Source organism: Dipteris shenzhenensis, chromosome 9 (assembly GCF_047967505.1).
Source record: "Dipteris shenzhenensis isolate YYH24624 ecotype China chromosome 9, Dip_SZ_1.0, whole genome shotgun sequence".
Classification (NCBI taxonomy): domain Eukaryota; kingdom Viridiplantae; phylum Streptophyta; class Polypodiopsida; order Gleicheniales; family Dipteridaceae; genus Dipteris; species Dipteris shenzhenensis.
In genome coordinates, this window is record NC_141604.1 from 21,659,666 (window position 1) to 21,677,987 (window position 18,322).

General features: G+C 45.1%; 1 protein-coding gene across 1 annotated transcript in view; it reads right to left on the reverse strand.

Annotated features, from left to right (window-relative positions):
• The window catches only part of LOC147898364 (uncharacterized), a 206,955-nt gene that overhangs the window by 131,172 nt on the left and 57,461 nt on the right, over positions 1-18,322 (reverse strand). Inside the window, exons 6-8 of the mRNA XM_087378766.1 lie at positions 16,913-16,984; positions 5,916-5,960; positions 5,682-5,761 (exon numbers count right to left, since the gene is read on the reverse strand). Coding sequence (XP_087234892.1) covers positions 5,682-5,761; positions 5,916-5,960; positions 16,913-16,984 — 197 coding nt within the window. The remainder of the gene's footprint in view (positions 1-5,681; positions 5,762-5,915; positions 5,961-16,912; positions 16,985-18,322) is intronic.

The following is an 18,322-nucleotide window of genomic DNA, read 5'->3' on the forward strand; positions in this document are numbered from 1 at the left end:
TTTGCTCAGCTGCAAGGCCACACATTAATTGGCATAAATCCTTTGGCTTTTGGATCAGTGATAAGGACACTCCAGGCTGGGGAGTTGACATTGGCTTTTCTTGGATTCAGAGGGGTGTTCATGTCAGATATTTGGGATGCCAGGTAGGGTTGGGCATCTCTCCAGCACAATAGTTTGCCCCAGTACCAGAAAGTATAAGGAAAAAGCTCCTTTTTTGGAGCTCAACCTTGCCTCTAGAGTTGTGGTAGTGAACCAGGTTCTCTTGGCCACCACCTGGTTTGTGTGTTCTTGCTGGTGCCGGTCTAGGGATTGCATCATTCAGCTCATTAGATCAGTTAGGAATTTTTTATTGAGTGGACTTGATGGCACGGCAGATGTTACAGCGAGGGTGGCCTGGGAGACCATTATTCTCCCTACATGGGAAGGGGGCCTTAATATCATTGACCCGGACTTGCAATGCATGGCATTGCTTTGTAAGGTGGTGGTGAGGGGACTCATGCCTGGGCAGGAACCTTGGAAGGATTTCTTTTTTGGACGCATTCAGGCTTGCACACCTACCTTGGGAGATGATTGAGTTGACAGCCCTCGCTGGATTTTTACTTCCGCCTCTCTTAGGTCTCCTGCCTCTCCTCTCATGACTGCCATCCTCAAAGCTTGGGGGAGCGTCAGGAACACTCTTCGAAGAGTTCCACCCTCTACCCTTGAAGAGATTGATAGGCAGCGATCATTTGGAACGATAGTATACTTGATGAGCATGGCAGACCTCTGGGCACTTCCCATTATATGCAGTGGTCTAGATGGGAGAGAGGGCCCGCCTACACAATAGGCACTTGGAAGGCTTTTATCAGGCTACCTGAGGATCAGAGGCTACAGTCCGTGAGTCACCTCAGAGGGGTAGCACCCAGGATTCAGTAGATAGATGCAGCCATCCCAGTGGAATGGACAGTTGAGATGCCTATTACTTTCACCACTTGAATGGGAGCTTTTTCGAGGACAGCAGTTCCTCTACAGGTGATCGCTCTTCGAGGTCTCGGTCTTTGACATTGGGGATGGAGGTATACTCTCTAGATCCACCTATGATATTCTTCTAGAGGTTGCCTTTCAGCCTGTCAGGATTGCTGGTTTTGTGGACCATGGAGCGGGCTTGCAGTGGTACTTAGACCTTGATCCTCTGCTCTTGGCCCTGGGATCTTGGAGGTTGTGGTTATATGGAGGTGCACCTATCAGGTGCTTGCAGTGGGACCCAGGAGAGTGAAAGTGGATAGATCATGGGCACCGAGAGAGGGGGATTCCCTTCTTTCGTTTCACCGTTGGTAATGCCAGGAAATTTCAGTTGAGCAGTAGAGGTTGGATTCCCTCCAGAGCCCCCCATTGGGATAGCTTCTTCATCACCGCAGATTTGCGTAGGAATTTCTGGAGGAGGCTCTGGAAATCCCTCAGAAATAGAAAGATCACTCTTTTCTTTTGGCTTTCTATTCATGGAGGGATTGCAGTGAACCTGTGGAGATCACAATTTGGGCCTGATCCCACTTGCCCTCGCTGTCATTCTGCAGAGGAGTCAGTGCGACATTGCCTTTGGGACTGCAATCAAGCGAGAATTGTTTGGAAAGGAGTTGCTCGGATACTCAGCAATTTTCATACTTCCTCTTTCTTCATGACTTGGGGCTCGGTCGCATGGTTATCCCTTACTGGGCCCCAGGTGTTTTATGAGGGTGAGCCTTCTTCTTGGGCTCTCTCGATCCGCCGACAGGTGATAGAGCCCTGCTCTCTTCAGGATGTACCACATATTCCTTTCAGAGCTTCACATGTTTCAGTGGACGCCTCTTGGGAGATTTTGGCTAGCATTCCCTCTTGGCACATTTGGAGAGCCAGATGCACAGAGGCCTTGGATGACACCTAGATACACCCATCACAGGTGTTCACGGGTATTGGGAGTGACACGGTTCACACTTTGTTAGCCATATGGGCTAGCATGCAGGGCCCTTCACAGGCAGCCTTTTCTAGGAGGACTGTATTTCTTCGAGTTTGGAGGGGTTCTGCCTTTTTCTCGGAGGTTGCTACCAGATTGAGATGGCACTATCAGCCCCAATCCTTTCTTTTTGGCTCTTGAAAATTTCATGCATTGCATGGTGTATTCCGTATTCCCGTATGGAGCTTGCTCTAACGGTTTTCTTTAATACTTAATAGAAGTCTCTTTTTTGAAAAAAAAAAAATAATGTGATGCAAGTGTCGAAATCCATGTGTGATGTGACAAGCACGTAGAGCACAAAAAATCGATCGTTTTTTCTTTTTGGAGCACCCTCAAATTCTTCCTGTATCAAGAGAGACGGCTTGATCAAGGTGGAGGAGCAAAAAAGATGAAAATAATGATGTGGCACTATGATGTGGCAAGTGGGTAGACATGCAGTGTGTAAAAGTGTGTCTGTGAAGAGATGTGCCTGTGGAGCACTAAGGTGGCAACTGTATGCATATGTAGTATGCAAGGTGTGTCTGTGAGGAGGCAACTGTGCCTGGCAAGCTGTGTGCCACGTGGCAGGGTGACGTGGCCTGTGATGTGGCATGATGACGTGTCAAAGCTGACATGGCCAAGTGACGAAGCAACTAGGTGGATTGATGATGTGGTAGTCAGGGTGACATGGTAGCTAGTGATGATGTGGCAAGCTAAGTCAGCTGGTGCGTGGCAAGATAAGGGCAAACATGGCACTAAGGGGCTGGTATGCTGACGTAGTAGATGTGCCATGTGGAAGGAGAGGATGCCATATCGCAACTGTATAGACCAAGCCCAAGGTGATACCACGTGTCAAAAGCTAAGCAAGCTTGTCTGTGAGGTGACCATGAGGATGAGGTGCCTAGAAATCTACGGAGATTCCGACATAATCTTTAGAGATTGCGTTGGAATCTAAGGAGATTCTGTCAATGGACTACTCCTTCATCGATGATTCAGAAGTCAGTCTCTCCTCTGTTGAGTCGTGTCTCTCTGCCATAAGCCCGGCCTCGATGTGGGTCGTTGCCCGTTAGCGTCGCCTTGGTCATGTAGTTCGAAGCACGTTTGCAAAGAGTTGTGAGCTCTTTACTCACTGCACTTGACGATGACTTGCCAGGTAGTTGTAGGACGTTTGTTTGGCTGCTAGCTCATGTGTGTTTGTTAAGTCGCCCATTGTCTTTGTCGGTTGCTTGCTTGTGTCTTGTGTGAAGTTTAGGTCATGCTAGCATCGTTGGAGCCATTGGCGGTCGTGCTATTGGAGTGTTGGGCTGCTTACCGTCCGTTACGGGGAGCCATGGTTGTGAGAAGCGTTGTTTGCGAGTTGGTTTGCCGCTTCTCTTTGTTGCATCTGCTAGAATTGGTCATTCAATGTTGCCTAGAGCTCCGTGTTGGAGTGTAAGGGCATTGATGCTCACTGTGCATGCATTAGCTTGTGTGTAGTGCCTCGTGTGCTATGGCTCGCTGTGGTCAGCCACTCGCTGCTGCTTGTTGAAGTCATTGCTACTGTGCGCCAAAGCTTTTTATTGCTTGTAGCTTGCTAAAGCTGTGTAGTAGAGGTTTGCCTTTGCTCGAGGAGCTTGCTGAAGAAGCGTAGTTAAGCATGTATCATTGTTGTCGATAGCCTTAGTATGCTTGCCGTCATGTGTCTGAGTCATAGAAGCGTGTAGTCTGCCGTCTTCTTTGTTGATGCACCTGTTGTGTTGTGTGTTGCAGCGTCCTTCAGCTGAATGAAGCCGTGTGCTTGTATGATGTGTTTCGGCCACCTTTGCTTATAGGCTCAGATGCATCAAGGTCTCTCTCTCATAAGGAGGTAATAGATCTCTGTCTCTCTCAATCAATAGATGGAATCAAAGAAGACTCGCCACGAAAACTCTCTCAGCAGAGCATGAATAAAATCTCTCAAGGTCACTCACTCACTCTCAAAATAAGAGGCACGCCCTATAAAATGAATAGAAATCCTCACATGAATGAACTCTCAATGAACGGAAGTGGACGGGAGCTCTTTCATTGGAAATCTTTCATCAACGGAATGAAAGACTCAAGAATCTCAATCTCTCACGCTCTCAATCTCTCACAAGAAGATCATGATGCCTCAACGAAAGGCAAGGGAGCTCTGATACCATGAACAAATATGGAGAGGAAGAGGAGAAGAGTGGAGAGAGAGAGGGCACAACAAGAGAGTATGCTCAAGGAACAAGCAAGATACTCGAGACCATCTCCCAACCACAAATGAAGAATGGGAAACTCAACCATATGAGACATTTGTGCTATAAAAAATCATCCACACTGAACCCAAGTGTCCATGGGATCACCCGCATAGCAACTCCGCAAACATGAAAGACTGCCCCACGAAGTTGTTATGAATAGATTCAGAAGCACACCGTAAACCCTTTTTCAAAAACTTTCAACTCATAACCATTCGGCGAAGCATATTTCAAGAACTTCTTAATCTCTCCCAATGCAGGAACACGACCTATAAAAACCGACAGACCCCATCCTTAACCAGTTTGCCCTTCACGTTCGACCCTATACAATGGGACTTCATAGCAAACCAGATGTTTGTAACCCACCTCCCAACATCCTTTAGTCCCTGCGTTGCAATATCTACATAGGATATATGCATGCAACGGTCGCCTAGCTTCTTCATCCGAGATGTCTGAGAACACTCCTCAAAGCCCTTTTGCTACTGCATCAGCATAGAAAAAAGCCTCCTCCTAAGGCTCTGCTCCTTGGTCCAATGTGAGCTTATGCACAGCCTCATCAACCCCGGAGCCCTCCTGTACCTCGCACTCAGAAGACTCTGACATACTCACACTAGCCCAAACGCTTTCAAAATGCACACAACCAAGCCTCTTATGACTCAGTCCATAAGAGTAACGACAGTACAAACTCCGACCTTATCTTCAAGCATGCACAATACTCAGTCTTGCAGCCAATTCACACCCTTGTCCTCAGCCCTCTCGTCTTCTTAGTCTAAATTTTGTTTTATTGGAAGGCAAGGGAAGCAGAGTTAGCATGGCCCTCTAGGAGCTGAGATATTCACATTCCACAAGACCCATGCAATACTGTACCCTATCTATACTTAAGCACTTCTCAAGAATAAAGTGACTTTTATGGCATCTCTACAAAAATGCAAAACACATCCTTTGAGGTGATCCACACAATTCTTCCACATTTACATGCACTACACATATCAATAAGCTTACATTTTCAGCACCAATAAAGGTAACGGATTGTACATTTGGATGTTAACAATTTTCAATCTTAAAACATTCTCCCCTAGATCAAGGAATGATGTGAAATTGAATAGTGTTCCCCACCTATTCATATAATTAAGTAAACTGCATGAGCATCAATGGCATTACAGTAAACTTTTAGTATATCCATTCTCCTTTCTTTAGAATTGCATGTACCAAGCAAAGCAAATCAAGGTAAAAAAGTAGACGGAAAAAAATGGCTGATGCAAGTACAAAATAAGTAAAAATTTGAGAGAAGCGAAAAACCACAAAAACAAAGAAATTGAAGATTTAGCCACCTGATGCACTTTTAAAACGTCACTGCAGATTATTGTTCTCTCTTTTAGCACATAGTTTTCAGCTTCTTTGGTCCCAAAATAACCTAATGTTTGCCTTCACACTGACATAATGGCTAGACATATTCTACTCACAAAACCTTGTGCAGGAGAATCATGTCTTACCTTTCTTTGGATCTATTAGGAAAATAGTGATTCAGTTCTTCCAAAATTGGTTTGTGGCATTGATCACGTTCCAATGCTCCCTTTTCCCAATCAAGTATAAAGAGCACAAGTAAGACCAAGTTGGCAGCCTGTCCACATGGCAGGCGCGCAAGAGGCGAGGCCTGCTCTCTACCCACAGACCAATAAACTTTCAAAATATTTCTTTGCAATGAAAACATTTAGTAAGAAGAATACCTCCGAACTCCAATCTCGAACAATGTTGCGAATAATGCACCTCACCTACAAATAATTTCACCCCATTCCATAAGCAATTTCATTTGAACCTAAAGAAATAACCTCACTTAGAAATACGTTTACCCCCTCTCCATGAGCAACTTCATTCGAGCCTTAAAAAATAACTCTTTTTCGAGATTGAACATATGCCTTGATGTGACAAGAAACTACCCAATGAAGACACAAAGGGAGGAGAGACTTCAATATATGTGAGATGAGACTTCGATAGAATACTCCTCTGGTCTATAGAAATTTGTATGAACATGGCAGTTTCCTACAAAATTTTGCATGTTGTGAGTGAAGACCCATTGCTGATTGGAAGGGGGTAGCTTTTGACATGCATACAAGACTCCATAGAACCTTTGCAAGCAAAGAGTCCAAGAAGCATCTTCCAGTACAAATAATGTTTGCACATGACCAGAAACGAAAAGAACTTTGAACCCACCTTGGCATTCAAAAATATGAGTGAGAAATACCTCCTCTCCTTGAATTATGAGAGGACACACATGTAAGATGCAATTAGCCCATGAGATTCTATGTATGTGCTAAGATGGAAAGCAGGTCGATAAAAGGATTTGAATCAGTTTTTTCACAAGATTGAAAACAAAAAATATACATAATCTAAAAATAAATATCAAATCAAGTGATAAAACCTTTATTAACACAAATTTAATGTTGGAAATGGAAGCGAGAGAATACAAGAGAATGGAACTAAAGCAAGCTGGAATGAAATTGCAGTAACACAAATAAACCACAAAGCTAGGGTAGCCAGAGAGACTAAACCCTAGAATGAACCCTAACTAGGGCCAAAAGATGTGTGGTGACTAACTTACCCACAAACTCAACCTCTAACTGAGGTAAGGGGTAAAAACCCTTAATAAAGGGAAAAAGTTCCCCTAGCCCCTTATTACATAACATTGGCCACTGCCTTGAGAATATAAATATTTCTAATACCCTGCAATGACAATGTCACAATGTACAAGGTAAACATCAATCACCAAACGAAAATAAGCTTAAAGCTTTGCGAAAAGCCTCAAACTTTGGATGAGGTAATGCGTTAGAAGAGAGATCTACCACATTCTGCTGTGTAGGACAGAAGTCCAAGCTGATGTCCTGTGCATGTAGCCGCTCCCTGACATAATGATGATGTCGCATGCTCTTATAGCAGTGCAGAGGTGGCAGTAGCCGACTGCTCTGTGGACTAGATAGGGCAACTACGCACTCGCGGGATCTAGCAGCCCATGTGTGCTTCGATTGCAGTGTCTGTCTAAACTTTGATGCTGGTATTGAGTATTCTGTGGATTAGGCGGCGGCCGGACTTTGATGGTTAAATGCATATTGTCGGACTGTGTGACCTATATACATGTATGGTACCTGATTGACTGGCCTGGCTCTGCCTTCGGTGAAGAATGAGAATGGTCAATCATAATTGGTTGATTTGGTCCTTGTGAATGTTCAGGATTGATTGCTGCTGCACTTGGTCTATGTCAGCTCATGGTGTTTAGACCATTGAGGGGGGGGGGAACATGGGGCCGTGGGGTCCTTGTGTGAGGTCCTAACCCCCCTCGTGGCACCTAAAAACACATGCGGTTAGTGGAAAATGGAGTGATTGAGGCCCTTGGTACGCACATATTGTGAGACAAAGTGGAGCAATGAGCAAGAGAGAGCAAACGTAAGTGTACTGAATAACTGAATAGAATGAATAAGTACAAAATGAGAGTGAGGGGTTTTGTCTAAGTGACAAAACCCTATCCTATCCACTGACCGTAGTTAGGGGAGAAAACCTCAATGAGGAAAAAGTGCCCCTAACCTACTTATTACAATACATTGGCCACTGCCTAGAATACAATAATAATTCTAACACCCCCCTGCAGTGCCAATGTGGTGTATAAGGTAGTGATCAACCACCAAAAGGAGATAAGTTTAGGGCACTGCGAAATGCCTCAAACTTCTCACATGAAAGTGCTTTGGTGAAGATGCCTACAAAATTGTCATGTGTTCATACTGATCTTCCATGCATGCAACTTCTCTGTCGCTGTGAAAGATGCCCTGTACTCAGCTTCACATGAGGAAGTAGCCACTGTAGATTGCTTCTTGCTCAACCAAGAAATGTAAGCTTTGCTCAAAAAGCAACAACTACCACTACTGGACTGCCTCGTATCAAGTCTCCAGCCCAATCTGAATCACTCTAAGCATGCATCTGCAAGTCACCCCCCCTGGGAAACATCAAGCCATAAGACTTTGTGCCTTGCAAATAACGGAAGATGCATTTTACAGCCTGCCAATGTGTAGTCTTTGGGCTGTGCATATACTTGCTCACCTGAGATATTGCATACTGAATAGCGGGCCTAGTATTGCACATATAGATGAGGCATCCAACACCCTGGCTGTAAAGTGTGGCATCCACTGATTCACATGCATCATACATAGTAAGCTTTAGCCCCGGCTCCATGGGAGTCGCTATAGGCTTACAATCATGCATGCTGAACCTATCCAAGAGCTTTTGCACATACTTGGATTGAGACATAACGATACCACACTTGTCTTGTATAAACTAGATCCCTAAATAAAAATTTAACATGCCCAAATCTGTCATGTCAATTTCAGCTTTCAACTCATCTCTCAAATATGCAATTATTTCCTCATTTGACCCTGTGAGCAGCATGTCATCTATATAAAAAATGATGACCAAAATATCCCCCCCCATCCTTCTTGACGTAGAGGGTATGGACATTCCAAACAAAATTCGCAGCCATGGCAATAACCGACCTGATGGTGGTCATCCGGGATGTAGGAGCAAAAGTCTCCTCATAATCTATGCTCTTCTTCTGTGCATAGCCTTTGGCAACCAGCCTTGCCTTGTACCTGTCAATGGACCCATCTGGCTTCCTTTTCACTATGAAAACCCACTTGGTACCAATGGCATGCTTACCTAGTGGCAAATTCACAACATCCCAAGTCTGATTTTTCTCAACGGACTGCAATTCATTGTGCATGGCATGCATCCAATGCACATTATCCTTGTCTTCTTCAAAAGAGTCAGATTCTTCTTCATGAAGAAGAGTACCTGCATAAGCTGTCTCAACAGAAAGAGCCCCCCCTGCATGCCTTACTACACTATGAGTCCTGCCAGGCAATGGTTTCTTAAGCCTACTCTCCCTGAGAGTCTATAGTAACCCATTCGAAACTGTTTTGGCTGTGTGTATCTCTTGAATCTCTTGCCTGACAACTTCATCCACACCCTGTGGAGGTACAAAATCAGCATGTGGCTGAATCGGGGCATGTGGATCAGGAGGAGCTTGCTGTAAATTCTGATTTTCAGCATGAGCCTCAGCTAGGGAACCAAATGCTATAGGAAGCATCCCCTCGAAAACATCATCTGAAGAAGCTGGAATGGTAAATTCAGAATGTGTATGTGCTGAGTTCTCTGAAAAAATAACATCTCTACTCACCAAAATCTTGCGAGAAGCAGGATTGTAGAGACGATAGCCTTTGATGTGTGCACTATAACTAACAATTTTGCATTTAAGTGCCTTATCTGACAACTTATGTCGAAACTCATCAGGCACGTGGGCATATACAACACAACCAAAAACTCTAAAGTGATCCACTGAAGGCTTTCTCCCATGCCATGCCTCATAGGGAGTGATTGTCTTCAAAGCCTTTGTGGTTCAAAACACAATTTGCACACATGAGGCCTTCGAGCCAAAACCTGTGAGGCAACTTCTTACTAGTGACCATGCATCTATCCATCTCCATAAGAGTGCGATTCTTGCGCTCAGCTAAACCATTTTGTTGAGGTGTAAGCCTCACTGTAAGCTGATGCGTGATGCCTTTCTCCTTCAAAAATGCCTTAAACTCATGAGACCTATACTCCCTCCTTTATCTGTGCGAAGTGTTTGCACCTTGAGTCCTGTCTCATTCTCAACCATAGCCACAAAGTGTCTGAAATGCATAAACACTTCTGATTTTTCCTTAAGATCATAAACCCAAGTATAATTGGTGAAGTCGTCTATGAATGTAACATAATACAGATAACCACCAAAAGCAGGTATCCTCATGGGACCGCACACATCACTGTGTATGAGCTGTAACTTACGAGTAGCTCTTACTGCACCATCCTTCTTAAAAGGAAATCTATGCATCTTGCCAAGTATGCAACCCTCACATGCATGAGGAGAAGTTGACTCCAAAGGAGTTGATGCATCAACCATAGCATGCTTCTGTGTCATCAACTAGCCATAGCTCATGTGCCCATACCTGGCATGCCATAACTCCGCATTCTACATCGTAGCAGTGGGAGTACTAACTGAAAGTGGAAGATCGGATCCTTTCTCATATATGTCAAGCTGAAAAAGACCCCTTTCAACTAGGCTTTCACCCAATTGAAGAGGACAAGTAGGGAGTTTCTATTTTCATCAAGTTCCCTGGTCTCCCCTCAGTTTATCATCGGCTTCTTTCAGTTATTGGCGAGAGGTTTGGTGTGGTAGGAAAGATCCCCCCTCTTCCTGGCGAGCCCTCTTCGACTGCTAAGGCGGTCAGGATGGATGGGGTACCCAGGGTTAGGGTCATTGTCCAGGACCCTAATATTTCAGATGACCACATCATGCTACAGCAACCTGATGGGTCATTCTTCCGCCAGAGATTTGAGGTTGCAGGTCGGCACGACCAGTGAAGGATTTGAAGATCCCCGGGGCACTTCACCAAAGATTTCCCAACGAAGAAAAAGAGGCCTAGAAAGCAACCAGCTCGTACTAGCTTACGACAGAGAGTAGGAGCAGGACCTACCGCTCCACAGGCACCACCTCAGACATGGGCTCCCCCTCCTCCTAGAGTTGCTCCAGTCCCTCCTGCACCCCGCACCACCTCTGGCCCACGGTGGGTTAGGCCCTTTACTTCAGATCATTCTTCCACCGCTTCGGAGGCTATCCCCTTGGAGCCTCAGGAGGCTAACGCCTTGGAGCATAGTGTGCAGGAGCCTTCTTCCACTCCACCCTAGGATCAGGCTGTACCTCCCTCAGCAGCCCAGGTTGTTGGCACCTCGTTCGTAGCACTCCTTGATCAAGACCCAGTACAGGTGCCTCCTTCCGTGGATAGAGGGAAGGGGGTCTTACATTCTCTCCCTACTTCGATACGAATCCTTCGGACCGCCTCCCCAGGACTGGCTCACCGGAACTCCTTTTCCGCTCTTGAGGACCTCTCTGACCTCCTAGATGATGATTTTGTACCTTCCACTTTAAGAGAGCCAGTTATCGGCATCCCTATTGAGAGATCTTTCTCTCTCTCAACTGTGGACTTTCCTCCCCTTGGACCTCGTGTGTATGGTAGGAGGTCACCTCCGATGGAGGGTTCTTGTTCCGCCACCAGGTCGGGTAAGGTATTCCAACCCGCTTCTTCCCGTCGATGAGGATAGCCAGTTGGAATATACATGGATTGGGCGGCATTCCTCATCGCCGTCGCAAACAGCTGATCAGAAATCAGTTCCATCCAAGTGTGTCAGGTGGTTCCTTAGAGATTCTTTTTCTTCAAGAAAATAAGCTAGATGGTCAGGTAAGCTGCTTTCAGGCCAGACTTTCTGGCTTCCTGCCTTGGGAACCAAAGGAGGTACATGCATATCAATTTCATATTCTATTCTCCCTCTGGTCATTGGACACGGTACCATCACCCCCTCCAGGGCCCAGTGGATTTTACTTTTGATTGACAGACGTAAGGTTGGTCTCCTCAACCTCTACGCTTCGAACAACACAGGGGACCGTGTTCTTTTTTGCAAAAAGTTGCTCTCATGGGCTGACATTGCAGATTCGTGGATTATTGGAGGTGACTTCAACATGGTTGAGGCACCATCCGATAAGCAAGGGGGCAGAGAAGGTGGTATTCATTCCCTTGAGAGAGCAGCTCGGGATGTCTTCTTGTTCAGGTTCAGTGGAAGAGATGTTTAGTCAGATGATGCAGGATGATGTCACCCACTCCACACACTGAATAAGAAGAATTGTTAGCACATGTCACCTTCTTTTTAGTGGGTGGTGCATGCAGAGATGCAAAAAGACTCTTCCTTGAAGTGATGTGCTTGGAAGCACCACTATCAAAATACCTAGTGTTTAGTCTCTCATTGACACTAAAAGAGCATGCATCCTTTGAAGGGTCATAGTTGCAAGTCAAGAAAACATGCGAGTCATGCTCAAGAGTGGCTGTAGTATCTGGACCAGCCACTCGAAAATCTATAATGCAAGACAAAAAAGGCATAATCCTCTTCCACAAAGTTGCCTGTAACATCCCCTCCTTCATGTGCATTAGGAGCTGACGCATCTGAGACAGCCAAACCCGAATCCTTTTTCTTCTCTTTAGCTATTCGCTTCTTGCATTCACCAATGTAATGACCCGGCTTCTTGCAGTAGTGACAAATGCCCTTCCTCTTAGGCTTCTCTGCATCACCTTTAGCCTTATGAGAGGGCTGTCCAGAATCAGCTTTATGCTGATGTGGGGGCTGATTTCCATGTTGCTTTTGCTGCCCTCTCTCTTTGGGTATGAACTTTTAAAGTATGGCATGCTCACCAGCCCGTGTGGCCATGTTCTTTCTTGTGTGCTCTTCCTGCAACATGAGTACTACAACCCGTGAAAAGAGAGAGGATTGCTACCCCCCCTCAATGACAAATTCAGCGAGGTATGGAAACTAAGATAGGACTCAGGAAGAGAATTCAGAGTGGTGATAATCGTCTCTAAATCCGGAATAATCTCATCTATATTCAGCAACTGTTCCCTCAAATCCTAAAGCTTGGTGAGGTGAGCATTCATGGAATCTCACTCGCTCTTCAGGAATGAGACTCAGGCATCATTTCTTGCTACAAACATGCTTTCTAAAATATCCCAAGCTGCCTTCGAGGTCTTGCATGACCGAATGTGAGGAATGATAAACCTCTTGACAAAAAGAGAAATGACTAAAAGAGCTTGTGCATCTCGTGAATCCCACCTTTTCTGTTCTACTGTGGGAGCCACCAAAGTAGATGCTGCTGCACCTACCACTTGTCCTACACCTTCACCTCTACCCCTGCCTCCAGCTGTAGGAGTGACAGGTGTAGCCACAGTTTCTGGCCTTATCTCATCTCCAGTGACATAATTTCAAAGATGTCTACCAATTAGAATGTTGTGCACCATAAAGCTCCACAAGGAGTAGGTGGTGTCATCCAACTTATCCTCCTGTGTGAGGACTCCAAAGATCTCATTGGGATTGTTCTGAGCCATATTTGCCAGACAACTCAAAAATGCAGTAAACTAGACAAGTAAAATCCCTTCCTGGGATGTAAGATGCACAACCAAAGTCTGCAAAAAATCTGCCCAGTATGACAATTGCTGTCACAGCCTATCAAAGGCTTGAAATGCACCAAAATGCTCTGCAAATGCCCAAAATTTGCAAAATATATGTGCAAAAAGTGGCACTGTCTGCAATGTGACTCAAACTGAGTCCAAAACTGCTTGCAAAGCTCCCAAATGATCTATCCACTGCCAAATTGCATCCAAAATGCAAAAGTTCCAAATTCCTACAAGAAATTGCAACTGAAAGAGGGCAAATCAACCAAAAGCCCCAAATTTTGTCTGCAAGATTGCAAGCAGAACCAAAAAAGCCCCAAATTTATGCAGCAAATTCTGCAACCTGACTGCAATGCTTGCGACAAATAAAATGCCCCAAATTCTCTGCAAAATCTAGGCCAAACAATGGCTATCTGCAAAGTGCGCCTGCCAAAAATCACCTGCAAGCAAGAACCTTTGTGCAAGTACGGCCTACACGGATGAAATCCGTACGGATGTACGGACTATACAACCTGTATGGCAAATGCACGGAGCTGAAGGGATGTACTACAAGTGTATGACTGTATGGAACTCAACGTGTACGGCTTGTACAGCGTACGTACTGAAGCAGGGCTGTACAGAATGTGCAGACTGTACGGAACGGTACGACAGATGACAAGATTGTATGGGCGAGCTCCCACGTGCGGTACGGCTCTGATGGCGCTGGTACGAACGGCGCTGCACGGCAGTGAGAACTGTACGGCGATGCTTCATAGACGGGCTCATTGCAGTTCTGTACAGCCGTACGGACTGTACGTACGACCACTTTACGGATGGCGAGCTTTGGCGGGAGCTGGACAGAGTGCTGCGAGCTGTGACTTCAATTCAGTCACATGTGCTATGATCAAGAAAAATTTGTAGTGAGTGCAAAGGTCTTTAAGTTCACGGAATATTCAAGGAATCTACAAAAGGCATCCACGGCATCTGCTATGCCTATCCCTAACTTGGGTGAGAAGGGAATGTTGGATGAGACTAACTATCCTATTTTGAAGATAACATACACAGTCATCATATGGTCACCTGAACCTCCATGTATTGATGTCGATGTAAGTAGCATGCTTTGGTCATCGTATTTTTCCAAGTGGAGGTGAAATGGGGAGGCATTTGGTAGTCCACAATGTGCAGACCAACACCTCAATTGAAGAGCAATTGTAGAACAGCATTAAGCCAAGCAGTGTCGAGAGCAATTGTGTGAATCATGACTCTGCCATCCTTATACACTGCTCGTTCTCCCTTTTCTCTTGCATGTATCACCCACTTGATGCCCTCTTTCTGATGCAAGATTTGCTGATGAAGATTGGGGTTCCTTTCACGCTTGCCCTCCTGTTGAGAACCTCTTGTCTTGCCTTGGCATGTTTAAATTTCATGATCAGTGGCTTTTCATGCGTCATCCTTTCCCACGCTCCATGCATTCTCAATGTGGGTTCAGTCCACCCCAAACTTCTCATGAATGTAATTCTTGGCTCTCTCAATGCATCTTCTCTAGCCCCTACCATTTTAAGAGTAAGGGATTTACTTTGTCACCTGCTTTCTTCATCCAGAGTCTCTTGGATGACTTTCCGAGGCTTGTCCTTTCACTATTTGTGTCCATAATGGAGCATCCATGGCATGAGCTTCTCTGTTAGCCTCAAGTTTTCCCTCTATCTTCTTGGAGTCTTCCAAAATCTGTCCATGATTCTCCATGCTCATTTCAAGGCTGCATTTTCAGATTTGAGGACTCCCAAGGTGTCAGAAACTCATGACACCGTTCTTCTTTTTCAGGGCTTCCTGCATATCCAATTGAGTGTCCACATCCTGTTTACGCATAAGGAAATGCACTCCTTCATTTGGTTAATAAACTCTCTAGTGTTGCTCACTGAAGGATCCACCTGTAGTAGGCTTTTGAAAGCCTTTTCCCTGACCACTTTCATGCCTTCCCACTTGGCGCTCCATAGCATCCTTTATGAGGAGGAGATCTCCCACTAAAAGCTCCAAATGAGTGTGAAAAGAATCAACATACCTTGCTGTTTTTCTGACAGGAAAAGATCAGTGTGACTGTAGTGCCAGAAAATGACAGTTTTGTCAATTTCCGTCAACAGAAAACTTTTTTTGCTAACTCTTATCAAGTAATTGGGATACAGCATAATGAGCAATAAGCTCATCCTTGAGAAGCTGCTGAAGCCTACAAAGAGGCACTCAACAATAGGGTGTCATACCTGGTACATCTGTGTGTATTCTTTCTAGATCTGAAAGTGTTTCTCGAGCTACTTGTGTGCACACGTATGAAGTGAAATAAGATAGTGTATAGTATCCTGGCAGTTAAGCTTCTGCATTAGATTATTTGTGTTCAAGGTTGGCAAAGTGATGCAGATTCATTGTTATTCTTACATGGGGTGTGAGCTGAAGAGCTAGGGACACATGTCAAGAGTATCAGAGCCAGTCGGACATTGTTGTTGTGTCCCAACATGGTATCAGAGCCAGTAATATGATATGAAATGATTGTAACTCTATAGGATCCATGGGACTAAAAACCACTATCAAAGCCAATAGTTCTTCCCTTTACATTCATTATGCATGCAACTACCTACACGTGGGTGACATTTTTGCTTCCTTGCCATCTCTCAAGGGGCTGGTCACTATAGACCCCACTAGGTTGATCTGCAGTCTTACTGTAAATGCATATGAAAGTTATGAAATGGTTAGTCCTCATAGATAGATTCTTGAAACCATATCCTCTTGCAATGTACCTACGCTTCTAGCAACAGTTTTTGCCTGTTTGAAGACTCCATGTTTTCCTTAGCCGCTTTGTTTTTCTCCTGTTAGAATCGAGAAGCGCGTGCTTACAACCTAGTAGGAAGAGGAGGAGGACTGCCGAGCTATGTCATCCCTTCTGTTCCTCCAAGGCCTCTTGAATTACTATTGCAAGTTTGTATTTGCAGACAACTTCTACCCTCCTGCTCGTGGCATCTAATTTAGTATCAAGAAAGCCTCCATCTTTTTGGTTTCTTGGGTGTGGGTGGATTGATCAATGCGCTGTTTGAGAATGTAATTTCCTTCTTCGTATGCATCGAAGTCATGGGATATGCTATCCCTGGCATGCACTTCCTTCACTTGCTGTGCAACTCCATTCATATCCCCTCATGGCAGTAGCGTGCTCCATCTGCATTTTGTTGAACACTTCATTGTCTTTAGAGAGAGAATGAAGAACAAAATCCAAGATGAAAAAGACCAAAAACTTTGTAATCAAAAGACACACAACCTCAAAAAGAGGTAGTTGTAAGTCAAACTTCCTCTACTAAAACAACGTCTGGACTTTATTAGTTTTGCAAAGCCCACAACTCAGCAAACATTCTAGAAGAGGTACAAGAACATGATGTCAATGGGAATTACACGAACCCTTTGATTTACAAAAAACTATTATTATCAATTAAATGATTATAAAAGAAAGAGATTACAGTCATCACAACCTTTGCATTCTGGCAAAACAAACAAAACCATCATGCAGATACTCAGATAGTTGTGAATCCATAAGCATTGTGAGCAGAAAATTATCTAGAAAAGTTAAAGAAGAAGCATGATTTAAACATCTGAGAAAACTTCTCCCATTGAGATTATTATATAAGGCACGTAAGTACCTTGTCTACATCTGCTGGGGGAACATACAGTTGAAAGGCAGGATCTTGAAAATCTATACCGCCAATTGTCACCTGCTTAAGCAACAAAAAACACTTACATCAAACCTGAAATACGTTATTATGCTAAATCCGAAATGTGTGAAAACAAACAAAAGTCTACTCCTAACTGAAGTGCATCTCCACTTGGGAATTAGATACCGAGAGGGGTACAAAGACAACCTCAGTGCCACATGGTGCCTGACTCATCCTTTTCAAAATGCAGTACTTGCAAGCAAAGAAAAAATAGAGAAAGAAAGAAAGAAAGTCTATTAATGTCCACGGGAGACCAACAGGTCTATGGGACAGCAAAAAACCGTCTAGTACATCTGCTTGAGGGAGGGCACATGGCAGATCCCAGGGAGTACAAAAGTGTAATGAAGGTGGGAAAAAAAGGATTTTAAGGGGGAAATAGATGGGAGAATAGTAGGGGAAATGTGGGAACTGTGGGGGACTATATAAGTCAACCCAAAAGGATTGTAAGGGACTTTTTTTGATGTGACATCTAATCCTATCTACTCTCCCTCCTGCTACCTGCTGCCTACGCTCACACTCTCTCTCTCTCCCTCTCTCTATTCCCTCAGCCTTCTCTCTCTTCCTTTCTCCTTCCCCTTCTCCTCTCTTCTCCTCCCTTCCTTTTGCTATTCTCTCCCCATCTCCAAATCTGCCCCTTCCCCCTTCTCTACATTGGTATCAGAGCCCAAGCTCTTGGCACCTGACCCTCGCTGAGTCTTGCTATCAATCATGGTTTGCCAGCGCTTCAAGCTGAGGGGAACTACTAGCACGTCGTCGGCCAAGCTACGTCAAGGAAATCGTCAAGGAAACAAGCGTGGGCTGCCAGCAAACAAACAGCACGGACGTGCGCCATCAACAAATCCTTGTGCGCCATCAACGACATGCCTGATTACGTTGCTGCCCAGCAGCCTGCGTTGCAAGTTTGAGCCTCAACAGTCTGTGTAGTATTCCAGCTCCCCGTCGTCGCTACTCCAGCTCCCCTGTCGTCGCCCCGCCGTTTTTCCTTCCCTTAGCCCTGCATCTCTGGCGTTGTTGCCCATCCCTGAGCTTTCTTCGAACCTCTTCAACGACTGCATTTGAGCCTCTTTACTGACACCTCTCGAGCCTCTACATCGAGCCTTCGACACTTGGCACATTTTCCTCGTGTCACTCATGGCACCCAAACGTGCACCCCGGTCGAATGAGTCATCTCAGCACGGTGACGATGTTGCTCAGCAGGAGCAGATGCCGGTCCCAGAGGGTGCATCTCCTTCACAGCCAGTTTCTGCTATGCCTACCGACACAGTTTCTAGATGCATTGGCCTCGATGCTTCAGGGGGCTTTTCAGCAGATGGGTCAGCGGTTGGGGCAGCAGCTCAC